The 26,024-nt window shown below is 40.8% G+C and overlaps 1 protein-coding gene across 1 annotated transcript in view; it reads left to right on the forward strand.

Moving 5' to 3' along the window:
• The window catches only part of LAMC1 (laminin subunit gamma 1), a 125,785-nt gene extending 99,997 nt beyond the window's left edge, over positions 1 to 25,788 (forward strand). Inside the window, exons 14-28 of the mRNA XM_081223572.1 lie at positions 2,707 to 2,952; positions 3,448 to 3,601; positions 4,207 to 4,349; positions 5,456 to 5,634; positions 6,978 to 7,134; positions 10,400 to 10,605; positions 11,259 to 11,338; positions 12,871 to 13,008; positions 13,554 to 13,698; positions 14,719 to 14,868; positions 15,135 to 15,249; positions 16,670 to 16,869; positions 18,394 to 18,552; positions 20,778 to 20,877; positions 22,785 to 25,788. Coding sequence (XP_081079698.1) covers positions 2,707 to 2,952; positions 3,448 to 3,601; positions 4,207 to 4,349; positions 5,456 to 5,634; positions 6,978 to 7,134; positions 10,400 to 10,605; positions 11,259 to 11,338; positions 12,871 to 13,008; positions 13,554 to 13,698; positions 14,719 to 14,868; positions 15,135 to 15,249; positions 16,670 to 16,869; positions 18,394 to 18,552; positions 20,778 to 20,877; positions 22,785 to 23,041 — 2,429 coding nt within the window. The 3' untranslated portion in view covers positions 23,042 to 25,788. The remainder of the gene's footprint in view (positions 1 to 2,706; positions 2,953 to 3,447; positions 3,602 to 4,206; positions 4,350 to 5,455; positions 5,635 to 6,977; positions 7,135 to 10,399; positions 10,606 to 11,258; positions 11,339 to 12,870; positions 13,009 to 13,553; positions 13,699 to 14,718; positions 14,869 to 15,134; positions 15,250 to 16,669; positions 16,870 to 18,393; positions 18,553 to 20,777; positions 20,878 to 22,784) is intronic.
• Positions 25,789 to 26,024: the final 236 nt, after the last annotated feature.

Consider the following 26,024-nt stretch of genomic DNA (forward strand, 5'->3'; position numbering starts at 1 on the left):
TTGTAGACGGCATATATACGGGTCTTGTTTTTGTATCCATTCAGCGAGAGTGTGTCTTTTGGTTGGAACATTTAATCCATTCACGTTTAAGGTAGTTATCGATATGTATGTTCCTATTACCATTTTCTTAATTTTGGGGGGTTTGTTTTTGTAGGTCCTTTTCTCTTGTGTTTCCCACTTAGAGAAGTTCCTTTAGCATTTGTTGTAGAGCTGGTTTGGTGGTTCTGAATTCTCTTAGCTTTTGCTTGTTTATAAAGCTTTTGATTTCTCCATCGAATCTGAATGAGATCCTTGCTGGGTAAAGTAATCTTGGTTGTAGGTTTTTCCCTTTCATCACTTTAAGTATATCATGCCACTCCCTTCTGGCTTGTAGAGTTTCTGCTGAGAAATCAGCTGTTAATGTTAACCTTATGGGAGTTCCCTTGTATGTTATTTGTCGTTTTTCCCTTGCTGCTTTCAATATTTTTTCTTTGTCTTTAATTTTTGCCAATTTGATTACTATGTGTCTCGGTGTGTTTCTCCTTGGGTTTATCTTGTGTGGGACTCTCTGCGCTTCCTGGACTTGGGTGGCTATTTCCTTTCCCATGTTAGAGAAGTTTTTGACTATAATCTCTTCAAGTACTTTCTTGGGTCCTTTCTCTTTCTCTTCTCCTTCTGGGACCCCTATAATGTGAATGTTGTCCCAGAGGTCTCTTAGCCTGTCTTCATTTCTTTTCATTCTCTTTTCTTTATTTTGTTCTGCAGCAGTGAATTCCACCATTCTGTCTTCCAGGTCGCATATCTGTTCTTCTGCCTCAGTTATTCTGCTATTGATTCCTTCTAGTGTATTTTTCATTTCAGTTATTGTTCATATCTGTTTGTTTGTTCTTTAATTCTAGACCTTTGTTAAACATTTCTTGCATCTTCTCGATCTTTGCCTCCATTCTTTTTCGAGGTCCTGGTTCGAGGTCCTGGATCATCTTCACTATCATTATTCTGAATTCTTTTTCTGGTAGATTGCCTATCTCCATTTCATTTAGTTGTTTTTCTGGGGTTTTATCTTGTTCCTCCAGCTGGTACATAGCCCTCTGCCTTTTCGTCCTGTCTGTCTTTCTGTGAATGTCTCTCCTCAAGTCTCGCTAGTTTGAATGTGCCAAATGTTTTCTGGTGTGATCTTGAATCAGATGGCTAAAGGAATGTCAAATTTAAGCAAATTCAAGCTAGATCTTTGATTTTCTCCAACCCTAACCCTGTTCCTTCCCCAGTCTTGTTCATCTCAGTAAAAACACTACCATCTACCTAGATGCTTAAGCTAAACTCCGAGGCTTGTCCTTGATTCTTCTCTCTTTCATTTCCTAGGATCAGACAGTCAGCAGGTGCTGCTGGTTCTCAAATCTGAGCACTCTTTACCACTTAAACCGCTACCACCCTGGTCTACTCCGCTGTCATCTCTCACCTGAAATAGCCTCCTAATTTGTCTCCATGCTTCACTCTGCTCTCCTACAACCCATTCTCCATAGAGTAGCCAGAATAATACTTTTAAAATGTAAATCAGATCTCATCACTTAAAAAAAACCCTAATAGCATCTCACTGTACTTGAAACCCATTTTCCTTACTGTGACCTATATGGTTGTCTCTTACTGCTTCCACAAGCTTATCTTGCTTTTCTGGAACATTCTTCTCTTGGATATTATCATGGTTTGTTTCTTGTGTCTTTCCATTGTCATCCCAAATGTCTCCTCTTACAGAGGCTTTTCTCTAACCACCCAATATAAAGTAGCCCTCACCCTGTCTCTCTGTCATGGTTTCTGTTTTAACTTTTTTATGTGTGTCGCTCTCTGAAGTGATCTTGTTTATATGTCTGTGAACTGGTCTCCCTCAGTTGCTGCATAAGCTTTGTGAGAGCAGAGACCTCATCCACCCTGTTCACCACATCACCCTGATAACCTCGAGCAGTGTCTGTAGATGCTCAGTTAGTATTTGTGGGATGAGTAAATGAAGAAACCTCTGCTTCTCCAAAAAGTTTAGGTAATTCAGGCCCAGTTGGCTACAAAGATACCAAGAACACAACTTGAGCCAATAATAGTGGGAAAGTGGAAAAAGAAGGATGAGGAGCAGTGAGTTTAATACAGAGGAAAGAGCCCTGAATTCTACCTCTGTCTCTTTTACTATCAGCTGTTTGGTTGTGGGCAAGTTTCTCAACCTGGCTGTTCCCTTAGTTGTAATAGAAGTGAGTGGCAAATGATGATCTCCAAGTTCTCTCCTGTGCCAGCTCAAACAAGGATTAGCACATGCCTTTTATTTTTTAAGAGAATGATCCTGCCCACCCTGTGGTATAAGAAATGTATGGTATCAAGTGTCATCTTTCATTTTTCTCAATATTATCAGAAAAAACAAACATAGATGAATGTACCAGCCCTTGGGACTGGAAAGGTTAATAAACCTGAGCTGGACTCATTTACAAAGCACTCCTAGTGCATGATTTCAGTTAATCCTCCAAACAACTGAAGCAAAGGAGGCAAAACAGGTGTTGTCTTTCTAATAAGGAAATGGACATGTGTCCAAGGTCCCAGGACTGCAGCCCAGGTCCTCTGTTCTAGGCTGGTGCCATGTCCACTGCCCCATGTTGCCTTGCATCTGATGGTTACTCCAGACTGTTTGTAACCAGTAGCACTAGAAACATCTAAGGCCTTTTCTTTCATAACATCAGATTGTCTCACGCGCAGGTAAAAGATGTGAGCTCTGTGATGACGGCTACTTTGGAGACCCTCTGGGTAGAAACGGCCCTGTGAGGCTTTGTCGCCTGTGCCAGTGCAATGACAACATCGATCCCAATGCAGTTGGAAACTGCAATCGCTTGACGGGAGAATGCTTGAAGTGCATCTATAACACGGCTGGCTTCTACTGTGACCGGTGCAAAGATGGATTTTTTGGAAATCCCCTGGCTCCCAATCCAGCAGACAAGTGCAAAGGTAGTCGTCCATCGGCCAGATTCTGTCACAGTTATATTCATTCGTTCTGAGAATCATTGCATGGTCTCTTTAAATATTTACAGTTGTTTGGTCGAATGCAGCATTGTTCAATAGAAATATAGTGCAAACAACTTATGTGATTTAAATTTCTCTAGTAGACACAGTACAGTAAAGAGAAACAGGTGAAATTAATTTAACACTGTATTTTATTTAACGTAACCTATCTAACGTATTATCATCTCAACAAGTAATCAGTAAAAAATTTTTGAGATGTATGTTCTTTTCCACACCAAGTCTCCGAAGTCCAGTGTGTGTTTCACACTGACAGCACATCTCAATTCATACCAGCCACATTTCAAGTGCTCAGTAGCCACCGGTGACCAGTGGCTACTGTACTGGATAATGCAAATCTGAAGAATCTATTTGTGTTGTTTATACTTTAGTATTTCTCTCAGATGATTTGCATCTTTTGCTGTCTCTGTCTTCCTGCCTTAGCCTGTGACTGCAACCCCTATGGGACCGTGAAGCAGCAGAGCAGCTGTAACCCTGTGACCGGGCAGTGTGAGTGTCTGCCTCATGTGACCGGCCGGGACTGTGGAGCTTGTGACCCTGGATTCTACAACCTGCAGAGCGGGCAGGGCTGTGAGAGGTAAGATGGCGGCTGCCTTTGGTTCAAGTGACCTTTGCTTTTTTATTGTCAGAGATGAATTTTTATAAGTTATGGTTCATAGTTGGCTTGGCTTTGTTCAGGAATTATTTGAGTGCCTAAAATAGGCAAGGCACCCTTTTGAGGCAATACTGGAGAGATGTAATTAAGTAATGAGAGAAAAGAGTGGAATGCAGTGGCCCCAGCTGTGTCAGTGTCACCTGAGCAACATTTTTTTAACAATACAAATTATATGGTCCTTTCAGAGATGCTTAGACCTTCAAGGGTTGCAGTTGCCTGGGAATTCCTGTTTTCAAACCTCCTATTCAGTGCCCATGTGGTGCCAGATTGGAGAGCCATGGGTAGTAGTTTTAGTCGTGAAATAAAAGTATTTGTGTGGGTTAGGTTAGAAAAAGAAGTTCTGAATAGAACTCATGAAAATTACTTGAACCTCAGGTTTTAATAACCCTTAATGTCTGTCATAATAGCCCTTAACATTCTGTTTTGTAATACAAATTACATCAGTCCTATGCTGAAAGGAACAAAAAAGAAAGGTTTGCTTAAAGTCTGTTTTTCTTACCTGAGAAATGTCATGTGTTCATTTTCAGGTGTGACTGCCATGCTTTAGGTTCCACCAATGGACAGTGTGACATCCACACTGGCCAGTGTGAGTGCCAGCCTGGCATCACTGGTCAGCACTGCGAGCGCTGCGAGGTCAACCACTTTGGGTTTGGACCTGAAGGCTGTAAACGTAAGGGGCGTTGGTGGCAAAGTCTCGTCTCATTCCAGTTAGAACTGTTAGTCCAGAAAGGACTTCGACAGCCTCACTGTAGCCACACGGCTCACAGTCAGGACTGTGCCCAAATCATCATAGATGCTTTATTCAAGAAATATTATCCATTTTTTAAAACTCAGAGGACCGAAAGTCTCTCTAGTTTCTTTGCAACCACCCTATTTATGTCTTCTATTACAGTGTTTCTGATCCTTCCTTTTTCTAGTCTTTAATTTTTCCAGATGATTACCCTTTGGTTACCGAGCCTTCCCCGTGCTTAATGAAACTTTTTAATTGATCACCTTCTTAGTGCAGAAAATGAAACAGTGAGGGATTCTGCTCAAACGTGTTTGTTGACTTACTGGCTCAGTTGCTTCCCACCCTTGGGGCCCTTTTGGTGCGGTTACATGTCCACATCTGCTGCTCCTTGGCATAAACACTTGCTTGGAATTAGGCCACGGAACAGTTTGGGTTTTTGCTTTCTGAATTCCTTCATTTCTCCTGTGGAATGTAGCATAAGTCATTGACTCCGTTCAGAGAACAAAATGAGTAAACAAACTATAAAATAATGGAAAATAAGCATTAGCGTTTGGGTTTTCTAGTTCCTTAGTGAGAGAAAAACAGTGGAGAGATGAAGGTAGAGATAAATTCTCGAAGTGCACAAAAAGGGCACTTTCTATAATAGACTAATTTCTATAATTATTCAGGCACATGACATGTGCCCCCTCCAAAAGATGCTCACTTTAAAATTTACTGTTGTTTTAAAAATGTCTGGCTTCTCTGCTAAGCAGGCTTAACCATTTAAATTCTCCTAAATCGGGGAGGGAGATGCATGAGGGAAGGGATGTGGGAACGGATGTATATGTATGACTGATTCACTTTGTTATAAAGCAGAAACTAATCAAAAAAAAAAATTTAAATAAATAAATAAATAAATAAATAAATTCTCCTAAATCGGCCTGTTTTTCACAAAGCATCTAATTATAATAATAATACAGTTGGCTTATTGATACCAATGTGAGTTAAAAGAAAATGCACTCTTCCTTTTTTTCCTTATTATGTACCCTTCTCCCTTTATTCTGCAGCCTGTGACTGTCATCCTGAGGGGTCTCTTTCCCTCCAGTGCAAAGATGATGGTCTCTGTGAATGCAAAGAAGGCTTTGTGGGGAATCGCTGTGACCAGTGTGAAGAGAACTATTTCTACAATCGGTCTTGGCCTGGCTGCCAGGAATGTCCAGCTTGTTACCGGCTGGTAAAGGATAAGGTCAGCTGTCAACAGTGCATGCGTTCATTCATTCAGCAGACGTTGAATGGGCACTTCCTATGCTCTAAGCTCTAGAGAAAAAATGGTGAACAAAATAGACACAGTCCCTGTTCTCAAAGACTCAAGTTCCAGTTGGGAGACAAATAATAAAAATTAAAGAAACACTAACTGAGATAAGTGCAAGAAAGAATACAAACAGAGAATAACTGGGGAGAACTACTTTATATAGAGCCTCTATGGAAACTCACTTAAGGTGAGATCTTAAGGATAAGAAAGAGAAAACCAAAGGAGAAGTGGTGGGTAGGCTCCAGGCAGGGGGAACGTGGGGTACAAAGGCCTCAAAGCTGGAGAGTGTCTGGAGCCTGCTGAGTGAGGAGGGAGTGGTTTGTGGTAAGACTGGAAAGGTTGGTAGAGACAGCTTAGGTTGCACCATGTTGACCAGAGTAAGGAATTCAGATTTTATTCCAAATCCAGTGGGAATGCACTAATGAGTTTTAAGCTGGGAAATCCAGTTTATATTTTAAGAACAGCACTCTGCTGTGTGAAGATTGATGGTTAGGTGTGGGGCAAAAGGGGGAAGCCTAGATTGAATTGGATAAATATTATATGTGTGTTCGGCAGGGCAGGGTATGAGAGAGGGTAAGGTTAGGGAAAGAGAGGAATCAACGATGGATCTTGGGTTTTTTGCTTAAGGTAGTTGTAGGCATTACTTAATGAGATGGCGATGACTCAGAGAATACATATTTAAGAGAAAAAATCAAGGGTAGAATTTTGGATATTAAGTTGAGAATACCTATCAGAGAGCCAAGTGGGGATATCAGATAGGTAATCTCAAACACAAGGGAGAGGTCAGAACTGGAGAATCATCAGCATGTACAGTTTAACGTCAAAGGAATCAACCAGTTTTTCTTTTGAAGCCAGAGAAAGGAGGAAAAACTACCCATGTTATCTACTTAAAAGTATACATACATGAAGTGTATAGACCTTCATACTTATAGGGCAGCAGTCCCCAACCTTTTTGGCACCAGGGACCAGTTTCGTGGAAGACAACTTTTCTGTGGACAGGGTGTGCGGGGGGCGGTGATGGTGCAGGTGGTAATGCAGGCCGTGGAGAGTGATGGGGGACAGCAGATGAAGCTTTGCTCGCTCACCCGCTACTCGCCTCTTGCTGTGCGGCCCGGTTCCGAGCAGGCCGCGGACTGCTGCCGGTCTACAGTCTGGGGGTTGGGCACCCCTGTTCTAGAGTACCCCCTTTGATTATTGTTCCTGCAGGAAGTACAGTCGAGTTCTTCAGGAATGTCTGTACACCCTACCTTTCCCTTTTCTTCCTCCATTATGCTTAGGTTGCTGATCATCGAGCAAAACTCCAGGAATTAGAGAATCTCATTGCAAACCTTGGAACTGGGGATGAGATGGTGACGGATCAAGCCTTTGAGGATAGACTAAAGGAAGCAGAGAGAGAGGTGACTGACCTCCTTCGTGAGGCCCAGGATGTCAAAGGTACACGCGATTAAACAAGTGGGTAATTTCTATAAGATGGTCCATCTTTAGATGTAGCTCCTAATGCAAGGTTAAGTAGTATGGTTTTATAAAATTCTTTCTCAATTTTTTTTTTTTTTTTTTTTTTTTTTTTTGCGGTACGCGGGCCTCTCACTGCCATGGCCTCTCCCGTTGCGGAGCACAGGCTCCGGACGCGCAGGCTCAGCGGCCATGGCTCACGGGCCCAGCCGTTCCGCGGCATGTGGGATCTTCCCGGACCGGGGCACGAACCCGTGTCCCCTGCATCGGCAGGCGGACTCTCAACCACTGCGCCATCAGGGAAGCCCACCAATTTTTAAACTCTGTTGAGAATGTGAATTATTTAATTTTTAAACATGTAGAAAAGAACCTGTCAATGTTTTAAGATACACTAAGCAGAAATAATTCTCCCAACACATCAAAAACTGTTAGATGTTAAAATCCAAGCATTTTATAAATCCTTCTATCAAGGTGTTCACCACTGGGCTGAAGTCACTTTGTTTTGGAGTTTTCCATCACTGAGACACAGATGCTCATCAGATACTCCTAGTAAATGTGCATTAACATTGATACACCCGGGACCACAATGATCAACTTCCCTATTGATGATGTTTCCATCTGGAGTTAGAGAAGTCCTCTTGTCAGAGTACGGGTCAACAAAGACTAAATATATTGCTTATTTCTCGTTGTAAATGTCCCTAAGATTTTATAAAAGTACTGAAGTAGAGAAGGAAGAAATTGGATGTATCTGGTTTGGGCCAGTTTGTTTCATTTTTATTAGGACAGTCCAAAAATTGTTCTATGAGGTAAATTTATAGAAATTGAAAAATAAAATGAGAGGTCAAAAACTTATGTGTTTTGTTTCAGTTGTTGTTACATTTTAAGTCTTAAACATAGATTAAGAAGAATTTATATGTTTCCTGTTCTGTATAAACCATGGTGGTTTTTTTAGGCTGTTCATTTTCAAATTTAGACACATGTTTTTTTTCATTAATGTATTCTCTTGTAACAGCAAATTCGCATCTGTCCTGCCCTATCCGTTGAAGAACTGAACGTGGGGCGATCATTCTTAAGTGCCAATCAGCCAACCTGAGAGGTGGGGCGTGGCAGGCAGCTCTGGTGCCAGCAGCACCAGCACATGGGCATGGGCACGGGCACGGGGCAGGTAGGGGAGGTCAGCCAGCACTGCCACTCATCCAGGCTCCACACCTTGGCGCAGCCCCAGTTACATCTGTCTCTTTCTGGCTACGTGCTTTCCTCTGCCCAAGCCGGTGATTCTGTGGGACAGAAGCTCTGATAGGAGCCATGGCCACCATACCTTCCCTTGAGCCACCTGAAAGATGGGGAGCATAACAGGCTGCTTCTGCTAGCTTTGGGAGCACCACAGTGAGGCTGGAGTTAAAATCCACTCCCACTAAATCCTGATTCATGGAGTTCCTGGCTGACCTTTCCTACTTAGGTTCAAACTAGCCAAGAATAAAAATATCTTCAAACTGATTTACCCTTTCAGACTCTCCCTAAGTGTTCATTTGTAGTTAAACTTGTGTTTATTCTTCAGTTTGAAGGGAGATTATATGGTGCAATTATGTCTTGCAATTGGACACTTGGAATTAGAGGGCTTTGAAGTGATCCACTTAGGTTATTTGTTCCCTTTTTGGGATACTATTGTTTCTGTAAAGAACTGGCCAGAGAGATCGGTATCTGTTACCTTTTTGAAGTTCTAAAGGGAAGGGGCTTCTATAACTTCATTAGCCAATGAAGCCAATGCTTACGCTTCCTAAATCTAAATGATTTTCTATGATTTCAGCTTGTTTTTATATTTTGTATTTTCTTTAAAATCTTTGGATTATCAAAGAATTGTTTTAAGTAATCATCCGCGCAGGGCCATTTTGTATAGTTGGATGCGATGTTTTGCAGGCCACCAGCTTTGCATGTGTATTGATTGGGTGGCCCTGCTTGTATGTTGCTATTTTTCCAAACCTGTATTCATCTTTGTTGATCTTAACTTTGACTCCTCATCTCTTTTACATTCCTTGGAAAATTTAGATGCCAACACTAACACCATGCAGAAATAAGAACTGGTCAATTTTGAATAGGATTGACTTAATGGTTCCCGTATAGTATAATATAACTTCATGACGTGAGAATTGTAATAACGTCACAATTATCTTTGCATGGGCTTATATTGATTGATTGATTAGGACACAGGTATGAGGTTTAAATTGAATGGGCATAATTAATAGAGAACAATTTGAAGAACTTTTCAAAAGCAGAGATCAATTTGAAAGAAATTACATGGATGTGCCAGGCAGTGGGAGGTGGCAGCAAGAGTCTATTTAGTTTAAAATACAAAATAGTTTTAACGTGCCATATTTCAACATCCGTTTTTTGGGGGGTTTTTTTCCCAGAAAGAATTCTTATTAGTTATGTTATTTATTTATTTTTGGCTGTGTTGGGTCTTCACTGCTGCGCATGGGCTTTCTCTAGTTGTGGCGAGCAGGGGCTGCTCTTTGTTGCCGTGCACGGGCTTCTCGTTGCGGTGGCTTCTCTTGTTGTGGAGCACAGGCTCTAGGCACGCGGGCTTCAGTAGTTGTGGCGCGCAGACTCGGTAGTTGTGGCTCATGGGCTCTAGAGCGCAGGCTCAGTAGTTGTGGCACACGGGCTTAGTTGCTCCGTGGCATGTGGGATCTTCCTGGACCAGGGCTTGAACCCGTGTCCCCTGCCTTGGCAGGCGGATTCTTAACCACTGCGCCACCAGGGAAGTCCCTCAACATCGGTTTTGAACCGAGTTTTTTCCTAGTTTAGTAAAATGTCCAGCTCTCAGGGCTGGTAGTGCTTTTAACAACATTGTATTTTTATGATTCAATCTTGCATATGCTGGAATATCAAAATCTTTCCTTCAGCAGACATTTTTCGAGTGTCTTCTCTTTGCCAATCACTGTGTAAGACTGGGGATACAGTGTTGAGTAAGAATGAGGGACTCATAGTCAAGTGGGAGAGACACAGTGTGTTAATCTCCAGTTAACCCACTTGGAGACCGTAGATGAATGTAACAGTGGCGCTACTGCTGGGCACAGTGAAGACTGACCAGCTCTGCCAATGGACTTAGAGAAACTTGTCAGAAAGATGCTATGTTTGGAAGAGTAAGGATAAGCAGCGCCTCAGATTTCACGTGAGATGATATGTGTCCCCCGCCCCAACCCCGCTTCAGATAATTTATGGACTTTCTTCTGCACTGTGATTGCAGATGTCGACCAAAATTTGATGGATCGCCTCCAGAGAGTGAATAACACCTTATTCAGCCAAATTAGCCGTTTACAGAATATCCGGAATACCATTGAAGAGACTGGAAACTTGGCTGAACAAGCATTTGCCCGGGTAGAAAGCACAGAGCAGTTGATTGAAATCGCATCCAGAGAACTGGAGAAAGCAAAAGTTGCCATTGCCAATGTGGTGAGTGACTGGGAAGGTCTGAGGTGGGGCTGAGGGAGTCCCTTGGCTTCTACTGGTAGTGGAATGCTTCTTCAGCTAAATTGACTCCTTGTATCTTTTTATTTGTCTTCAAACATGGAGCAAGAAAGCCACATTGCTCATAGTTGCCATGAAATAGTTATCACAAACTGGATTCAAACCAAAGGACATCTGGGTCCTTTCTCTAGTTTTGTTCCTTCTATGGCACTAGGCAATTTAATCTTCCTTTTTTTTTTAATATTTATTTATTTATTTGGCTGTGCCAGGTCTTAGTTGCAGCACGCAGGATCTTCGCTGTCACACGCGGGATCTTTTAGTTGCAGCGTGCGGGCTCTTAGTGGCAGCATGCAGGATCTAGTTCCCTAACCAGGGATCGCACCCAGGCCCCCTGCATTGGGAGCATGGAATCTTAACCACTGGGCCACCAGGGAACTCTAAGCTTCCTTTATTCTCTGCTGAAAATAGAAATAATAATCCACAATCAAGGACGCTGATGTTACCTGAAGATCTCTGAAATTAAGAAGAGACGTTCTTTCTCTAAATAACACTAGTGAAAATTTAGTTTTGACACTTGCTTTATTAAATTTAAATAATTCATTCCTTTGAGATTAGTGCTTTGTTTATTTCCTCTCTAGTCAATCACTCAACCAGAATCTACAGGGGACCCAAACAACATGACTCTTTTGGCGGATGAGGCACGAAAGCTTGCTGAACGGTAACCTCCAGCTCCCTCTTTAATGGTTAAGTTATGGCTTTCATCGCGGTGTGCACACGTTGTTTCATTCTATCCCCACACACACTTCCCACGTAACCCACTTTTGCAAAGTTTGCTCTCGTTTCTGAAATGCGATTAGCTACATGTACTCTTTGCTTCCCTTTACTTTGAAATTAGAATATTTACTTTGAATATTAGAATATGATGGTTTGGAGGGAAATTATATTTGCACATCTAAGGAAAACCATAACATTTTTTAGATTTTTAATTTTGAAACCTTAAAGTTAATAGATAATTAAGCTCAGTAGAATTTAGTTATTTTTAAAAATTTTTAAATTTTCAACAAAAATGTTTAATTTTCAAGTTTCAATAGAGACATTTACTAACCCATAGTACATGTGAAAATCAGAAACAGACTATTTCATTCCTGATTAAATGTAATTTCTTAGGAAGACTTTAAATTGTAGAGGGCATCAAGTGAAAACATTTTTTTAAAAATAAAATTGCTAAAATGTAGGCTCTGTGAGGGCAGGTGATTTTGTGTGCTTTATTCACTGCTGAAGTCCCAATGCTTAAAACGATGTCTGGCATATAGTAGGTACTCAATAAATGTTTATCGAATGCATTGCAGAACAGCTAGTAGACCTCATAGGTACAGGGTGCTTAAATAAGCCTGATGTTAGAATTTTAGCCTCAATATCTGAGCAGTTACATTGGCTTCTTGATTTACGATATGTGCTCTCTTTCTGTTCTTTGTAAATGTGTGTGAACTGTTGTCATTTAGCTCATAGAACATTCATGGTTTCAGAGCTGAATTTTCTGATTAAAAGAAGACAGCTGAAAACATTATCGAAAACTCCCGAGAAAATTAGGTCTTGGAAATTAATTGTGGTGTACTTCATGCATGAATTTTGAAGGAAAGTTTATCATATCAAGAAGAATGGCCATGTATTGCAGTGTGACAATGTCATATGAAATTTTAGAGTTGAAAAAACCTTAGCATTTACCCAGCTAAAATGCGTTATTTGTCTGGAGTCCCTGTTGACATGTTCCTTGTTGAGTTGCTCTTCCTGGCCAGTAACTAGGTTGCATGTGAGAAATCTGAATAGTCAAAGTTGTTTCAAGACTATGCAGTAACAGAACCAGAGTAGCAATTAAAGATGAGGTCTGGGATTTGTGTTTATGACTAGAGAAATGAGTTCTTGCTGGTATACACAGTTTCATATATAAATACCCTTAAATAATTATATTTAAAAGTAATTTTTAAGAAATACAAGCATTTGCCCCTATACATTTTATATCATTAATATCCTTGGGAAATATCATTTTCTTAGATCACAGAACGCTATTTATAAACTCAGCCCCGCTGAAATGATAACAAAATTCCAAATTTATAAGATTTTTTCAATATTTGTGGAACTCTGCCCACATTAGTTTATGCATATTAATAAGGTAAGCATTACCTAAATTCTACTTCTTTCCCTTTTAGACGGCTGTGTTTCATGGCTTCTTTTTCCTCTTATGTTATACAGCCATAAACAAGAAGCTGATGACATTGTACGAGTGGCAAAGGCAGCCAATGATACATCAATTGAGGCATATAATCTGCTTTTGAGGACGCTGGCAGGAGAAAATCAAACAGCATTTGAGATTGAAGAGCTTAATAGAAAGTGAGTGTAATTTAAAAGTGGTTTATAGCCCTTCAGTTGTTCTTGTAAGTAACACCAGTTTAAGGAAAAATTAAATGCCGGTGAATTCAGGCCATGTGTTCATGCAGTAAGATTTCTTTTGTTAATCATGCTTTTGAAATGGTGCAGTAATTAGAGCAGGGGATGTAGAGCCGCAGACATTTTATTTGATCCAGTTACTGTATCAGCAGAGAATGGTAACGACTAGCCATGATACTTAAAATTCTGCATAAAGGAGAAGAGAAAAAATATCATAGAGTAAGCAGAGAAAATATATTTGAGCTACAAATATTTAAAAGGTGTCTGAAATAAGAAAGCATATGGTAAACCATATGCTATAAATAGAAGTGCTGAGATGAAATCTAAATTTAATCTTATGTTGGTATTAAATAATAGCATTTTAATATAACATTTCTTTGAGGTTTTGGAAATACTATCACGGTGATTTAAACTAGAATGAATCTGGTAAACATTAAGATGCTAAAAGCAGCTAGGGTTTTCATCAAATCACATCTTTTGTTCCTTAGGTATGAACAAGCAAAGAACATCTCACAGGATCTAGAGAAGCAAGCTGCCCGAGTACATGAGGAGGCCAAGAAGGCTGGTGAGAAAGCTGTGGAGATCTATGCCAGTGTTGCCCAGCTGACTCCTGTGGACTCAGAAGCCATGGAGGTATGGCGCTGACAGCCTGCATGCACAGGCTTTGGTTGTCACTGCCGTCCCCCATTCACAGCTCCTGCCCTCTTCCCACCAAACGCACAGCCACGTACCCCCTCAGTCTGGGTAAGAGCTCTTCTGACTGCCCTGCAGCTGTCATCAGTACCTGCCTCCTCTGTCCTCCCAAGAGCTCAATGGTAAAGTTGAGTTCTAGTTTAGATACGTTAGTAGAACTTACTGAGGTAAAAAAAAATCCTGTGGTTATTATAAACATTAAATAGCAAAGACTCCTTTAGTGATAGGAATAATCACTCCTAAATCTTGGATATAAATCCAAATTATAATATATTTGGATTAATTAAAACAGACTACACCTAGGTCGTTACCATGGTTTTGAACAAGAGAGAAATAAAAGAATGGTTTAAATGAAAGAACTATATCAGGATGCTTTGGGGCAGGTAAAATATTTAGGGATTGGTAGTATTTTATTTCATCTGTACTCTAATCATGAATCCTCATACCAAGTTCTATATAAATGGTGCATTTTTTACATTAAACTTACAATTTATTAATTTCACTTTTTACATCTGAGGTGTTGACTTCATTTTTACCATAAAGTTTTAGGTCTCCTCAGACGTGTACATACTGTATGATTCCATATATGTGGAATTTGACAGTAGGCAAAACTAATCTATGATGATAAAAACCAGACCAGTGGCAGCTGCATTGTTGGAAAGGTGGGTGTGGAAATTGACTGGAAAGAGATACAAGGGAATTTCCTGGGTGGAAATATTCTGTATCTTGATTGGGGTGTTGGTTACACAGGTGAATATATTTGTCAAAACTCATCAAACTAAGTGCTGTACATTTCACTATGTATAAGTATACATACCTCAGTTTTTTAAAAAGGTCCATAAAATCTTGACCTGTGCTATTCTTTTAAAAATATCCTCTAAGTATAGAATTACTAAGCCTACCTTTTCATCAGTTCAGTTGATTTGCCTAAAATATGATGATCTTACTTGCTTTTCATAGAATGAGGCAAATAAAATAAAGAAGGAAGCTGAGGATCTGGATCGTCTGATTGACCAAAAGTTAAAAGATTATGAGGACCTCAGACAGGACATGAGAGGGAAGGAATTTGAAGTAAAGAACCTTCTGGAAAAAGGAAAGACCGAACAGCAGGTTGGTTTGCTTTGCAAGTTGCTTCGTTTCTTGAGGCAAAAATTGAAACTGCCTGACTGTAGGCTGTGTCTGTGATGCTACCACAATTGCAGAAGAAACAAAACACATGAAAAAGTATTCAGAGGAGGGCCTTATGCTGATGCCCAGGCCTAACCTGCTGTATACTGGCCAGTGTCAGGGTGGTGGCTCGTAGGTGCCTGGTCTGTTAGGAGAGAGAAGGGCTTTACCTTGGAGGGTTTGTCCTCTTATCTGCCACGTGTTTGCAGACTGCCGACCAACTCCTAGCCCGAGCTGATGCTGCCAAGGCTCTTGCGGAAGAAGCTGCTAAAAAGGGACGAAATACCTTACAAGAAGCCAATGACATTCTCAGCAACCTGAAAGGTATGAGAGGGTCAGATAACAGGGTAAATTTGTATGTGTCCTTCATTAGGGTGATTCTCTCTCTTTTGTAAAAAAATTTTTACTATGAGACTTTCTGAACACATACAGCACAAGAGATAATAGTGTAAGAAATCCCATATACCTGTCATTCAGATTCAGCAGTTAAGATTTTTACTGCACTTACTTTATCCCCCAACACCTGCCCTACCTTTTTAAAAAAAATTTTTATCAGTTAATGCATATAATTAAAGCCAACAATTACTGTTTTACGCATCAGCTGATAGTGCTTTATTTTTTAATTGATTAATTTATTTTTGGCTGTGTTGGGTCTTTGTTGCTTTTTGCGTGCTTTCTCTAGTTGCAGCGAGCGGGGGCTACTCTTTGTTGCGGTGCGCAGGCTTCTCATTGCGGTGGCTTCTCGTTGCGGAGCACAGGCTCTAGGCGCATGGGTTTCAGTAGTTGTGGCACTTGGGCTCAGTAGTTGTGGCTCATGGGCTCTAGAGCACAGCCTCAGTAGTTGTGGCGCACGGTCTTAGTTGCTCTGCGGCCTGTGGGATCTTCCCAGACCAGGGATCAAACCCGTGTCCCCTACATTGGCAGGTGGATTCTTAACCACTGTGCCACCAGGGAAGTCCCTACCCTACCTTTTTTTATGGTAAAGTATTTCAAAGAAAAATGCCAGTGCTCATGTCATCTTACCCCAACATTCTTAGGTATGGAAGCCAAAAAAAGATATTGCCTGTAACCAAGATATGCCTGTTTAGCTGACTTGTGTTGGTAAATGGAGGTTATCTTTAATTTTCTCTGCCAATTGCATCTCAGTCTTTATATTTTCTTCCCTCACCCAAGATAAAAACAAACTGTGCTCAATTCACTGTGTAGCCTTGGATTCACATCTGATAAACATAAGCTCTATATATACAGAAGCTTTATAGGATAATGGTTGAATGTATGGGCTTTGTGTCAGTGGGTTTGGTTTAGAATCCCTGATCCACCTCTTACTTACTGTGAATCCTTGAAAAAATTACCTCTTTAATCCTCAGTTTTCTCATGTATAAAAATGATTCAATGCCTGTGTCACAAGCACATAAAGCTCTTAACTCAGTACCTAACACTTAGTAAACACTACATAAACTGCAGCCTTTCGATATTGGTTGAGGTGGAGGTGATGGCATACTCAGCTCTGCATGAAAATAAATGTTTCAAGTGAGAATTTGCCTTCCAGAAACAGGTGTTCATTCACATGAATCTTCCATGTAGATCTATGTGCTTTGTTCTAACATTTCAGTCCATGCTGTTTTTCATTCTTTTCCCCTGACTTTCATTGTTCATAAAACAAAATCCAGTGGCAGCTCCCTGAAAAGTTCCCTTTTGGCTTGTTGAAAGTTTAGTTTAATTGCATTCCTTGAACCTGTTTTAGATTTTGATAGGCGAGTAAATGATAACAAGACGGCTGCAGAGGAAGCACTAAGGAGAATCCCTGCCATCAACCAGACTATAATCGAAGCCAATGAAAAGACCAGGGAAGCACAGCTGGCTCTGGGCAATGCTGCCGCAGATGCCACCGAGGCCAAGAACAAGGCCCACGAGGCGGAGAGGATCGCCAGTGCTGTCCAAAAGGTGTGCTCTCCCCTCTTGTCTGAAACGAAGCCTTTGCTCATCTATTCTCTAGTCATTTTCCGGTTTCTTTCCAGACCCCCAAAAGCTCTTGCAAATTTTTTCCTCAACTCCAGTAAAGTTATATTAAACCATCCTTGTCGTTCATTTTCTTTTACTAGGCATTAGAGCAGGTAACCACACTGATTGAAGAGGGAGTCATTGAAAGGGTCCTTTACTCTAAAATTTCTGCTGGGTCTCAGTGGCAGGGTCTGAGTTGTTAAGGAGGGGGGTTGGCTTCAGTGACCCATCAAGCTCCTGCCCACAAAAAAGCAGATTCTTTCTAAGTAAACACAGTTCCTTGACATGAACAATTGATATTTTTTCCATCTTATATACAGTGCCAAGTCAGTACAGTTTTTAAGACCCCCTTTTAAGCATATTGCCATATCTAAGACCCACCTATTTAGAACTTTTGAAGTTACCAGTGCTAGGATTCTTTCTACTCATCTTAAAGAATAATTTCTCTAGGCTGGCTTTCTCCTACTTAAAGATAAATCTGTTTTATTTAAAGGAGAAATTGGAGCTGATTCTAAACTTATGTGTTTGGAAATCACACACATTTTTTAGTTTCTTGGATTAATTATATTTTATAAAATATATTTCAGAATTATGGACTTTTTGTACATTATGATGAACTGCCAAGTATCAATAGATTAAGGCTAGCTTTGAATAGAAAATTATCCAAGCGAAAGAGTCTAATCAGTACAATGTGGTGGAAAATATACACCATTTAAATGTTGCAGCTATGTGACCCCAACTAAAAATGGCAACGATAGGGCTTCCCTGGTGGCGCAGTGGTTGAGAGTACGCCTGCCGATGCAGGGGACGCGGGTTCGTGCCCCGGCCCGGGAGGATCCCACATGCCGCGGAGCGGCTGGGCCCGTGAGCCATGGCCGCTGAGCCTGTGCGTCCGGAGCCTGTGCTCCACAACGGGAGAGGCCACAACAGTGAGAGGCCCGCGTACCGGGAAAAAAAAAAAAAAAAGGCAACGATATAACAGGAACTTTTTTTTTTTTTTTTTTTCGCGGTACGCGGGCCTCTCACTGATGTGGCCTCTCCCGTTGTGGAGCACAGGCTCCGGACGCGCAGGCTCAGCGGCCATGGCTCACGGGCCCAGCCGCTCCGCGGCATGTGGGATCCTCCCAGACGGGGGCACGAACCCGTGTCCCCTGCATCGGCAGGCAGACTCTCAACCACTGCGCCACCAGGGAAGCCCAGGAATTTTTATTAACAGGATTAAACAAGAGGATACAAATTAAAGTGCTTTATAAAATATAAAATGTTATGTTAGATGGTAATGTTATTTTTTTCATTAAATTTGTAGCCCAAATAAATGATAACGTAATTAAACATATAGTACAAATTATTGCCCTGTTCTTTCTGGATCATATTTTTGAACCATCTTACAGATTATAAAAGGAGTGGCAGCATACTTTAGAAAAAGGGAAACTTTTTTTCATTAGGAATTGTTTACTTTGTGCCTAGAATGCTACCAGCACCAAGGCAGAAGCTGAGAGGACTTTTGCAGAAGTTACAGATCTGGATAACGAGGTGAATAATATGTTGAAACAGCTACAGGAAGCAGAAAAGGAGCTGAAGAAAAAACAAGATGATGCGGACCAGGATATGATGATGGCAGGGATGGTAAGTGATTTTTGCATGTTTGCTAATGGGCAGAAAGTGAAGGGTGTTTAATAATAAAGATCCCTAACTTGTTGAGAAGAGTCTTTTTCATATTGACTTCTGTTTTTAATTGTGTTTTCTGGTCAAGAATTGGGTTAGTAACTTACATAGAAGACAAAGAATTTGGATCTTCTGCCAGATTGTTGCACAATAGTTCCTTCCCAAAGCTACTCTCAGTTAAAAGCAAAACATTGTTTTACACATTTGAGATTTTAGGACATTTAAAAGTATGTCTTTATATTTTTGAATGGGTAATTCATAGGTGGTATAAAATCAAAAAAGAACAAAAGCCATGCAGTGAAAAGTTAATTTCCGTCCTCTTATTCTCCCAGCAACTTGCTGCCTAAAGACAAAGACCAGTTTCTTGTGTAAAAGGACATTTTTGAAGATGACAAAACACACCAAACTTACATCCAATTTGATTTTTCACTTTTTGTGATGATGTGTATACATAGCCCTGTTTGTAACAAAATTGACTTGTGAATGCATGGCCCAACAAAGGACTAGGTTCCATTTTGTGCTATATTTTGCTTTTGAAAGACTTTGATGGAGTCACAATGGAAATATTCCTTTACAGTTCAATCTGATTATAACTACAGTAATGATAGACATGAACTTGTTTAATTGTGGACTTTCAGTGCAAGGAAGGGACCCTTCTTCCACTCCTGCTAAAAGTAACACCCTTCACTGTAGATCATTTTCACCTTGGGATGGAAAGAACTACTAAGCCTGTTAATCTAGGTAAAGAAGTCCCTAGGGAAGTGATAACAGGAAGCATCGTGTGCAAATACCTTATTTTATTATGCATTTTTTGTTGTTTTGAATTGTCCTCATTTTCTATAGCAAGGTATGGCTCAAGTGGAAATTCCCATATAGTAAAAATGTGTATATTTCATATGTGCTGAGGGTCTCTGGATTTTATGTTTTAATACAGTTATAGAAACATTAGATTTAGAGCCTGTTGAAGGAAAGGAAAAGATATGTATTCTCTATGAGCTTCAAAAAAGGGTATGAATTCAATTAAAAGGGTAGAAAGAAGATGCACCTTTTGTTCCTTTTGGTAAGTAACTTCTAAGGAGCACAAGGCACCCTCATATATACTATCCCATTTATATTTAAATATCAGTCCTGAAAGGCCAACATTGTATCATTATTGTTGCAGTCTGTAACCTGTTTTTTAAGGGAAAGAGTGAAGGCTCACAGTTGTTCCTGGAAGAGGAAGCTGCAGACAGCAGGTTAAATGTAATAGTATGGCCATAGCAGAGTCCTTTACAGCTCTGCTAGAACACTCGCAGACAGCCTGGGAAGGTGCAGTGAGAATGGCTGCAGTTTGAACAGAGGTTAATCGTTTATTTGTGAAGGTTTTTTCCGTTGCTTTCTTTTTCTTTTTAAAATTTTCACATTGTTTCTATCCAAACATTTTGTATTCTCTTGACCCAAAAAAGCTAGGAAAAACAGTTCTGTGGTAGGAAGCTCAAAGCTACTCGTGTATATCCTGACCAGATTTATTTGTGAGAGCATCTGTTTTCTGATACTTAGACACTTCCTCTTCCATTGCCATTTCCTGTGACTCATGCACAAGTGTATTTGTTCAGGTTTCATGGAATTTTCCCAAATATTTTTACCTTTGGTTGATTTTTTAAATGTAAATTGTATTGCCCCAATTTGTATATGTGTATTTGTGTGACTGCATGGGGAGAGGGAGTTTTAGAAGAATGTCACTTAATTATGAAAAGTTTCTGAGAATAGGACATTTCTGACAATCAAGTCTCTAAGATCATCCCAGAGGACATGTTTTGGTTCTAAAATGGTAGTTTTTATGCTCATCCTTAAAAAGTAACTTGTTTCTGCTTGATGGGTTTTATTATGAATACACCTCCATGTGTTTTTGAGTGAGAAAGTGAGAAAAGGAGGTAACGTTGATCTCTGAAATACAAATACAGTCATTATAGGCATACTGACTGCCTCCTTATGACTATTAAGTGAATTAAAAATAGCAACATCCTCAACATGAAGATATGACCAAAAAAGAACATCTCTACAGTAAGAGATAATAGTTTCATGAGTTAGAAGAAGGGAAACCATCTGAAAATTAGATTTGTTGACTCATTGGGGAAAAGATACTTCAAGAAGATAACAACGTATCATCAAGACTACTGTATCATTTATCCTTTTTTCCTGTACAGGCTTCACAGGCTGCTCAGGAAGCTGAGATCAATGCCAGAAAGGCCAAAAACTCTGTCACCAGCCTCCTCAACCTTATTAATGACCTCCTGGAGCAGCTGGGTAAGTAACCATAGAGTCTTGTTAGGCAGCCTTTGAATTCTTTGTACTGTTCTTGGGATCTGAGATAGTTGACTCAAAAGTAGATACTACAGTGCAAAGACCATATGAACTGAATCATGACTTTAAGTTGTATTAATTCAACGTGTACTTACTAGGTCCTTCCAGGGAATCTGACTTAGTATTGGAATCTGACCGTGGTCTGAGGACTTAATAAAATTGTGAAGATATGCTTCCAGCTAGGGTGGCTCATTTATGGTCAAGGTTTATGGTACAAGCGAACAGTGATTATTCTTAGTTCATCCTGCTGGCAGAATGTCTTTAAAGGATTTAAAGTGAAGGATTTCAATGACAGAATAAAAGAACACTTTAAAGGATAATCGATTAAAGGCTCATTGGATGAGGTCACAGTTTTTATGCCAAAAGAGAGAAGGCTTTCTTTTTGAAGGAAATATAAGCATATTGAAATGTTCCTTTAATCCAGTTTGATATAGGGAGCAGGCCTCATTATAGGGCAGGTGTACTTTTGTCACCAGCCTCTATTATAAAGTTGTAATACTCTAGCCAGTACAGCTTTGTAAGCAAGGCACTCTATTTTCATGTGATAGCCTTTAAAGTTTGGTTTTGGTCAGTGTTTTGTTTTGTGGGGTTTTTTTTTTTTGGGAGGTGTGTGTGATATTTTTATCTGTCTCAATTTTCAAGAATAATAAATTATGTGCCATCAGATGGATTTTAAAATGAAAGTAAGCTGGAAGGGGTAGGTTTTGTGACAGAAAAGGTTGTATTTTAAAGTTAGTCACACTTGGGTTGGAATCTTTGCTTTGTTGCCTGTAAGCTGTGCAAATTTGGGCAGATTACTTAACAGCTGAGAATCACTGATGTCAAATGATCTGGTGAGAATTTAATCAAGTACAAGATGCATAAAGTGCTGGTCACTGTGCAGCTGGCTATCTGCTTTCGTTTAATATAGAAGTCGTTCCTTTCAAAAGGACCTCTTTTTCTTGCTAATTTTAAAGCGAAGCTCTGGGGCTTCCCTGGTGGCGCAGTGGTTGAGAATCTGCCTGCTAATGCAGGGGACGCGGGTTCGAGCCCTGGTCTGGGAAGATCCCACATGCCGCGGAGCAACTAGACCCGTGAGCCACAACTACTGAGCCTGCACGTCTGGAGCCTGTGCTCCGCAACAAGAGAGGCCGCGCTAGTGAGAGGCCCGCACACCGCGATGAAGAGTGACCCCCGCTCACCGCAACTAGAGAAAGCCCTCGCACAGAAACGAAGACGCAACACAGCCAAAAATAAAAATTAATTAATTAATTAACTAATTATTTTTAAAAAGTGAAGCTTTGCTGAAATTATTTCAGCATTTCAACCCTGGCCATTTTCCATAGGAGGGCTCCGATAATAGTGTCTAACTCTTGGGAGCAGGACATGACTCCCAGAAAAACCCAGAATCCCTGGAATTGAAGAGCTGAGGGCTTAGGGTTCTAGCGTAAAGATTTTTATGTTCATTAGAGGGCACTAAAAAGACACAAGGATTACATATATAAACGTGAAAAAGGTATTACACGTTACCAGATGACCTTCAAAACCACAAGTGAGGCTTAAGGTCTAGGACATGGTTGTTATACATTTAGAAAACATTTCACAAAAACCGTCTTCTCAGGAAAAAAAAAAATCCAGCCCCAATATTCATTATAAGCTCTGACCCATCCCTGCTAGATTAGGTCAGTGATTGTACTTGCTTTGCATTGTTAATGCCCTTGTATGACAGGCATCAAGTTCTCAGGCCACTTTTTCATAGCGACAGCTGCTGGGCTTCCTTTATAAAAACGTTGGTGGGGATACTTGTGGAGTGATGTTATAATTCTCACTGAATGTGTCTGTCCTCTTCTGTGTCCTTTCTGACTCAACAGGGCAGCTGGACACAGTGGACCTGAACAAGCTAAATGAGATTGAAGGTACCCTGAACAAAGCCAAAGATGAAATGAAAGTCAGTGATCTAGACAGGAAAGTGTCTAACCTGGAGAATGAAGCCAGGAGGCAGGAGGCTGCCATCATGGACTATAACAGAGACATTGAGGAGATCCTGAAGGACATCCGCAACCTGGAAGACATCAAGAAGACCTTACCCTCTGGCTGCTTCAACACCCCGTCTATTGAAAAGCCCTAGCGTCTTCCTTTAGGGAGCCACTGTGAGGCCACAGAGTGCCTTAACACCAAGATTACATTTTTCAGACCCCCACTCTCTGCTGCTCTCCACCACTGTCCTTTTGAGCCAGGAAAAGTCACAAAGTTTAAAGAGAAGCAAACTAAACATCGTGAATCAGGAACAAAGGGTTTTATCTAATAAAGTCTCTCTTCCACTTAGTGGTGGTCCCTTAGACCCACCTTTCCCTTCTGAGTTGCATAAGGACGTGGCATCCTGCGTTGCTGTACAGTGGCTTAAACCCTTCGTGGGAACCGTTGTGGGCCAGGGCTGAGCCAGTAGCCCTCCCTTTCTCGCCGATGCCAACAGAACCTCCTCAGTCTCAGTACTCTTGTTTCTATGAAGGAGAAGTTTGGCTACTGACAGTAGCATTGTGATGGCCAGTATATCCAGTCTATAGGTAAAGAAAATGCATCCACATCTCCTGCCCCTCCTCCTTTTAAGCAAAAGGAAATACACATCCTGTGCCAAAGGTGTTGGTCATTTAGAATGTCGAGAGCCATCATCTGTTGTTTTAGCTATTTTGAGTTTAGGACACTGAGCCATCCCACGGGTAAGGATGCAATGATTTATGACAGTCTCCAGGAGAATGTGAGACTGCAGAAGTAGGCTGAACATTTTCTCAGATGTTAATAATTGACTAGGAAGATAAACTTTTTTCAGATCTTTGGGCAGCTGATAATTTAAATCTGGATGGGCAGCTTGCACTCACCAACAGACGTCTTCTATTCCTATAGATGGAACTTATGCAGAAGAAATAGGGATATGATAACCACTAAAGTTTTTTTCAAAATCAAACTAATTCTTAGAGCTTTTTTAGAATATTAGTCTTGGAACTAGTGTTGTTACCTGGCAGAGAACGGGTGGTCCTTACGATCTTGACAAAACAAAAGAAAAGCCTCCTTGTCCTAGTCTTTTCTAGCAAAGGGATAGAACTTAGATGCAACTTGTATTGTCAGGATCCCACATATCCATTTTTCTTCCATCGGGGAGAGATGAAACATTCGACCCTTAGCCTCAGTTTTCTCCTGATGTTCCCGTCTTGTAGAACCCCTCAGAACACATTGTTTGCCAAATCCTGGTGACAAATACTTGCACTCAGTATTTCACACAGCTGCCAACACCATCTCGTTCCTGCACTTTGTGATTTAAACCCACCTCTAAACCTTCCCTCTAAGCGTAGAGGGAAGACCCTTACATGGAGTTTCCTAGTGAGCTTCTCAACTTCTGACCCTCAGCTCTGTGGTTTTCTTCTAAGGTCACAGCATGACGATTCTCTGCCACAAACCCCTACTTCCTACCAACCCGCTTTCGAGATTCATATATAGCCTTTAACACTATGCAACTTTGTACTTTGCGTAGCGGGGGAAAGAAACTATTATCTGACACACTGGTGCTATTAATTATTTCAAATTTATATTTTTGTGTGAATGTTTTTTTGTTTATCATGATTATAGAGTAAGGAGTTTATGTAAATATACTTGGTCCTGTTTCTAGAATGGCACTGTCCGTTCACTTCTTCACTTCATTTTTCCTCTTCACCGGCACAATGTGTCTGTATACCTCCTTCCCTTCCGTCTGCAGTTCTTTGGATTGGATTTGTTCCCTGTTGCTTTGCTCTTCGCCTTGTGTTTGCAGCATGTCCGTTCTCTGACATTCACATCCACCTGCTTTCCTCCACACACAGCCACGATAAAGAGGTACCTCGAACCCTCTTCCGTTGCAGTCCTGGTGGTCCTCAGCCACAGCACGATGTTCTTAATGCCTGTCCCAGAGCAGGACAGGGAAGGATGGAATTAGGAAAGTTCGCTGAAGGGCATCTTTACCATCCGTGTGAGCCTAGCCAGGAATGAGTGAGAAATGCCCTCTGGCCGTTGTTTGAGCTGGATGGGGTCATTTTTATAAGGGGTGCGTAATTACTTGAGTGCTTGTAGTGCATCAGGGATCATGCTGCAGACAGACAGAGTGGGAGAGGTGGTCTGCCTTTAGTTCTTCCCCTTTCCATCTCCTCCTTGCGTCCCAGAGTTGACTTGCTGGTGTTTTGACCTGGCATCCTCCTAAGCTTCCACTCCATTCCTCTTCTCAGGCCTCTTCTCCTATCGCAGGAGGCCTGGCTCTTTCTTGCCAAGTGTTCACATCAGTGTTTCCTAGCTAGTTCCTCTTTTTAAGTGGCCACATCCTATGAGACATTTTGGTCAAGGTTTCAGGGAAAGGACTGAAGATAGACTGCTAAGGTAGTTTACCCTCTAGCCTATGGGTCAGGTTCACTCCAGTAAGTCTTAGGCCACAGTAAAATTTTGGGGATTTGTTGTTGTTTCTTTTCTCCTTTTCCATCTGTGTGGTATATTTTTAAACAGAATTTTATTTTTAAAATAAAAGTTCTTTATAAGACAATACCTTAATTACACACCTGCAATATAGCCATTATTTTATTGTATAGTTCCAGTTATCTGTATTTTATGTAATAAAATTGACAGGATGGCTGCTGCAGAATGCTGGGTGTCACACGGAACATACACAGCTGTTCCCTGGAATTTTCCCTCTTAATTCCAACCGTGGCCCTTTTCCATGTGCCTTCACTTTAGCTGTTTGCCTTAATCTCTACGGTCTTGCTCTCCAGGGTAGTAAATAAAATGCAACACTTGGCATTTTTTATGTTAAAAAAAACAGTATTTTATTTATAATAAAATCTGAATATTTGTAACCCTTTATACTTGGTGTGGCCTGAGTGTGGTACAGGGGATGTAAGATGTTTTAAAAGGTATGATGAAGGGGAAGCGTCTCGTAATGTATTCTTTGGGTTGTTTCTTTTCCTGAGAACAATCCGGTATGTGTACGTGCGTGTGTGTGAGTATATAAATTTATTTATTTATATGTTTATTTTTTTAACCCTTCTCAGATTGGAATACTTTGGTTGTGGTCCAGAGGTTGGCAAATTCTTCCTGTT

The sequence above is a fragment of the Mesoplodon bidens genome, assembly GCF_964165515.1.
Source record: "Mesoplodon bidens genome assembly, chromosome: 2".
Classification (NCBI taxonomy): domain Eukaryota; kingdom Metazoa; phylum Chordata; class Mammalia; order Artiodactyla; family Ziphiidae; genus Mesoplodon; species Mesoplodon bidens.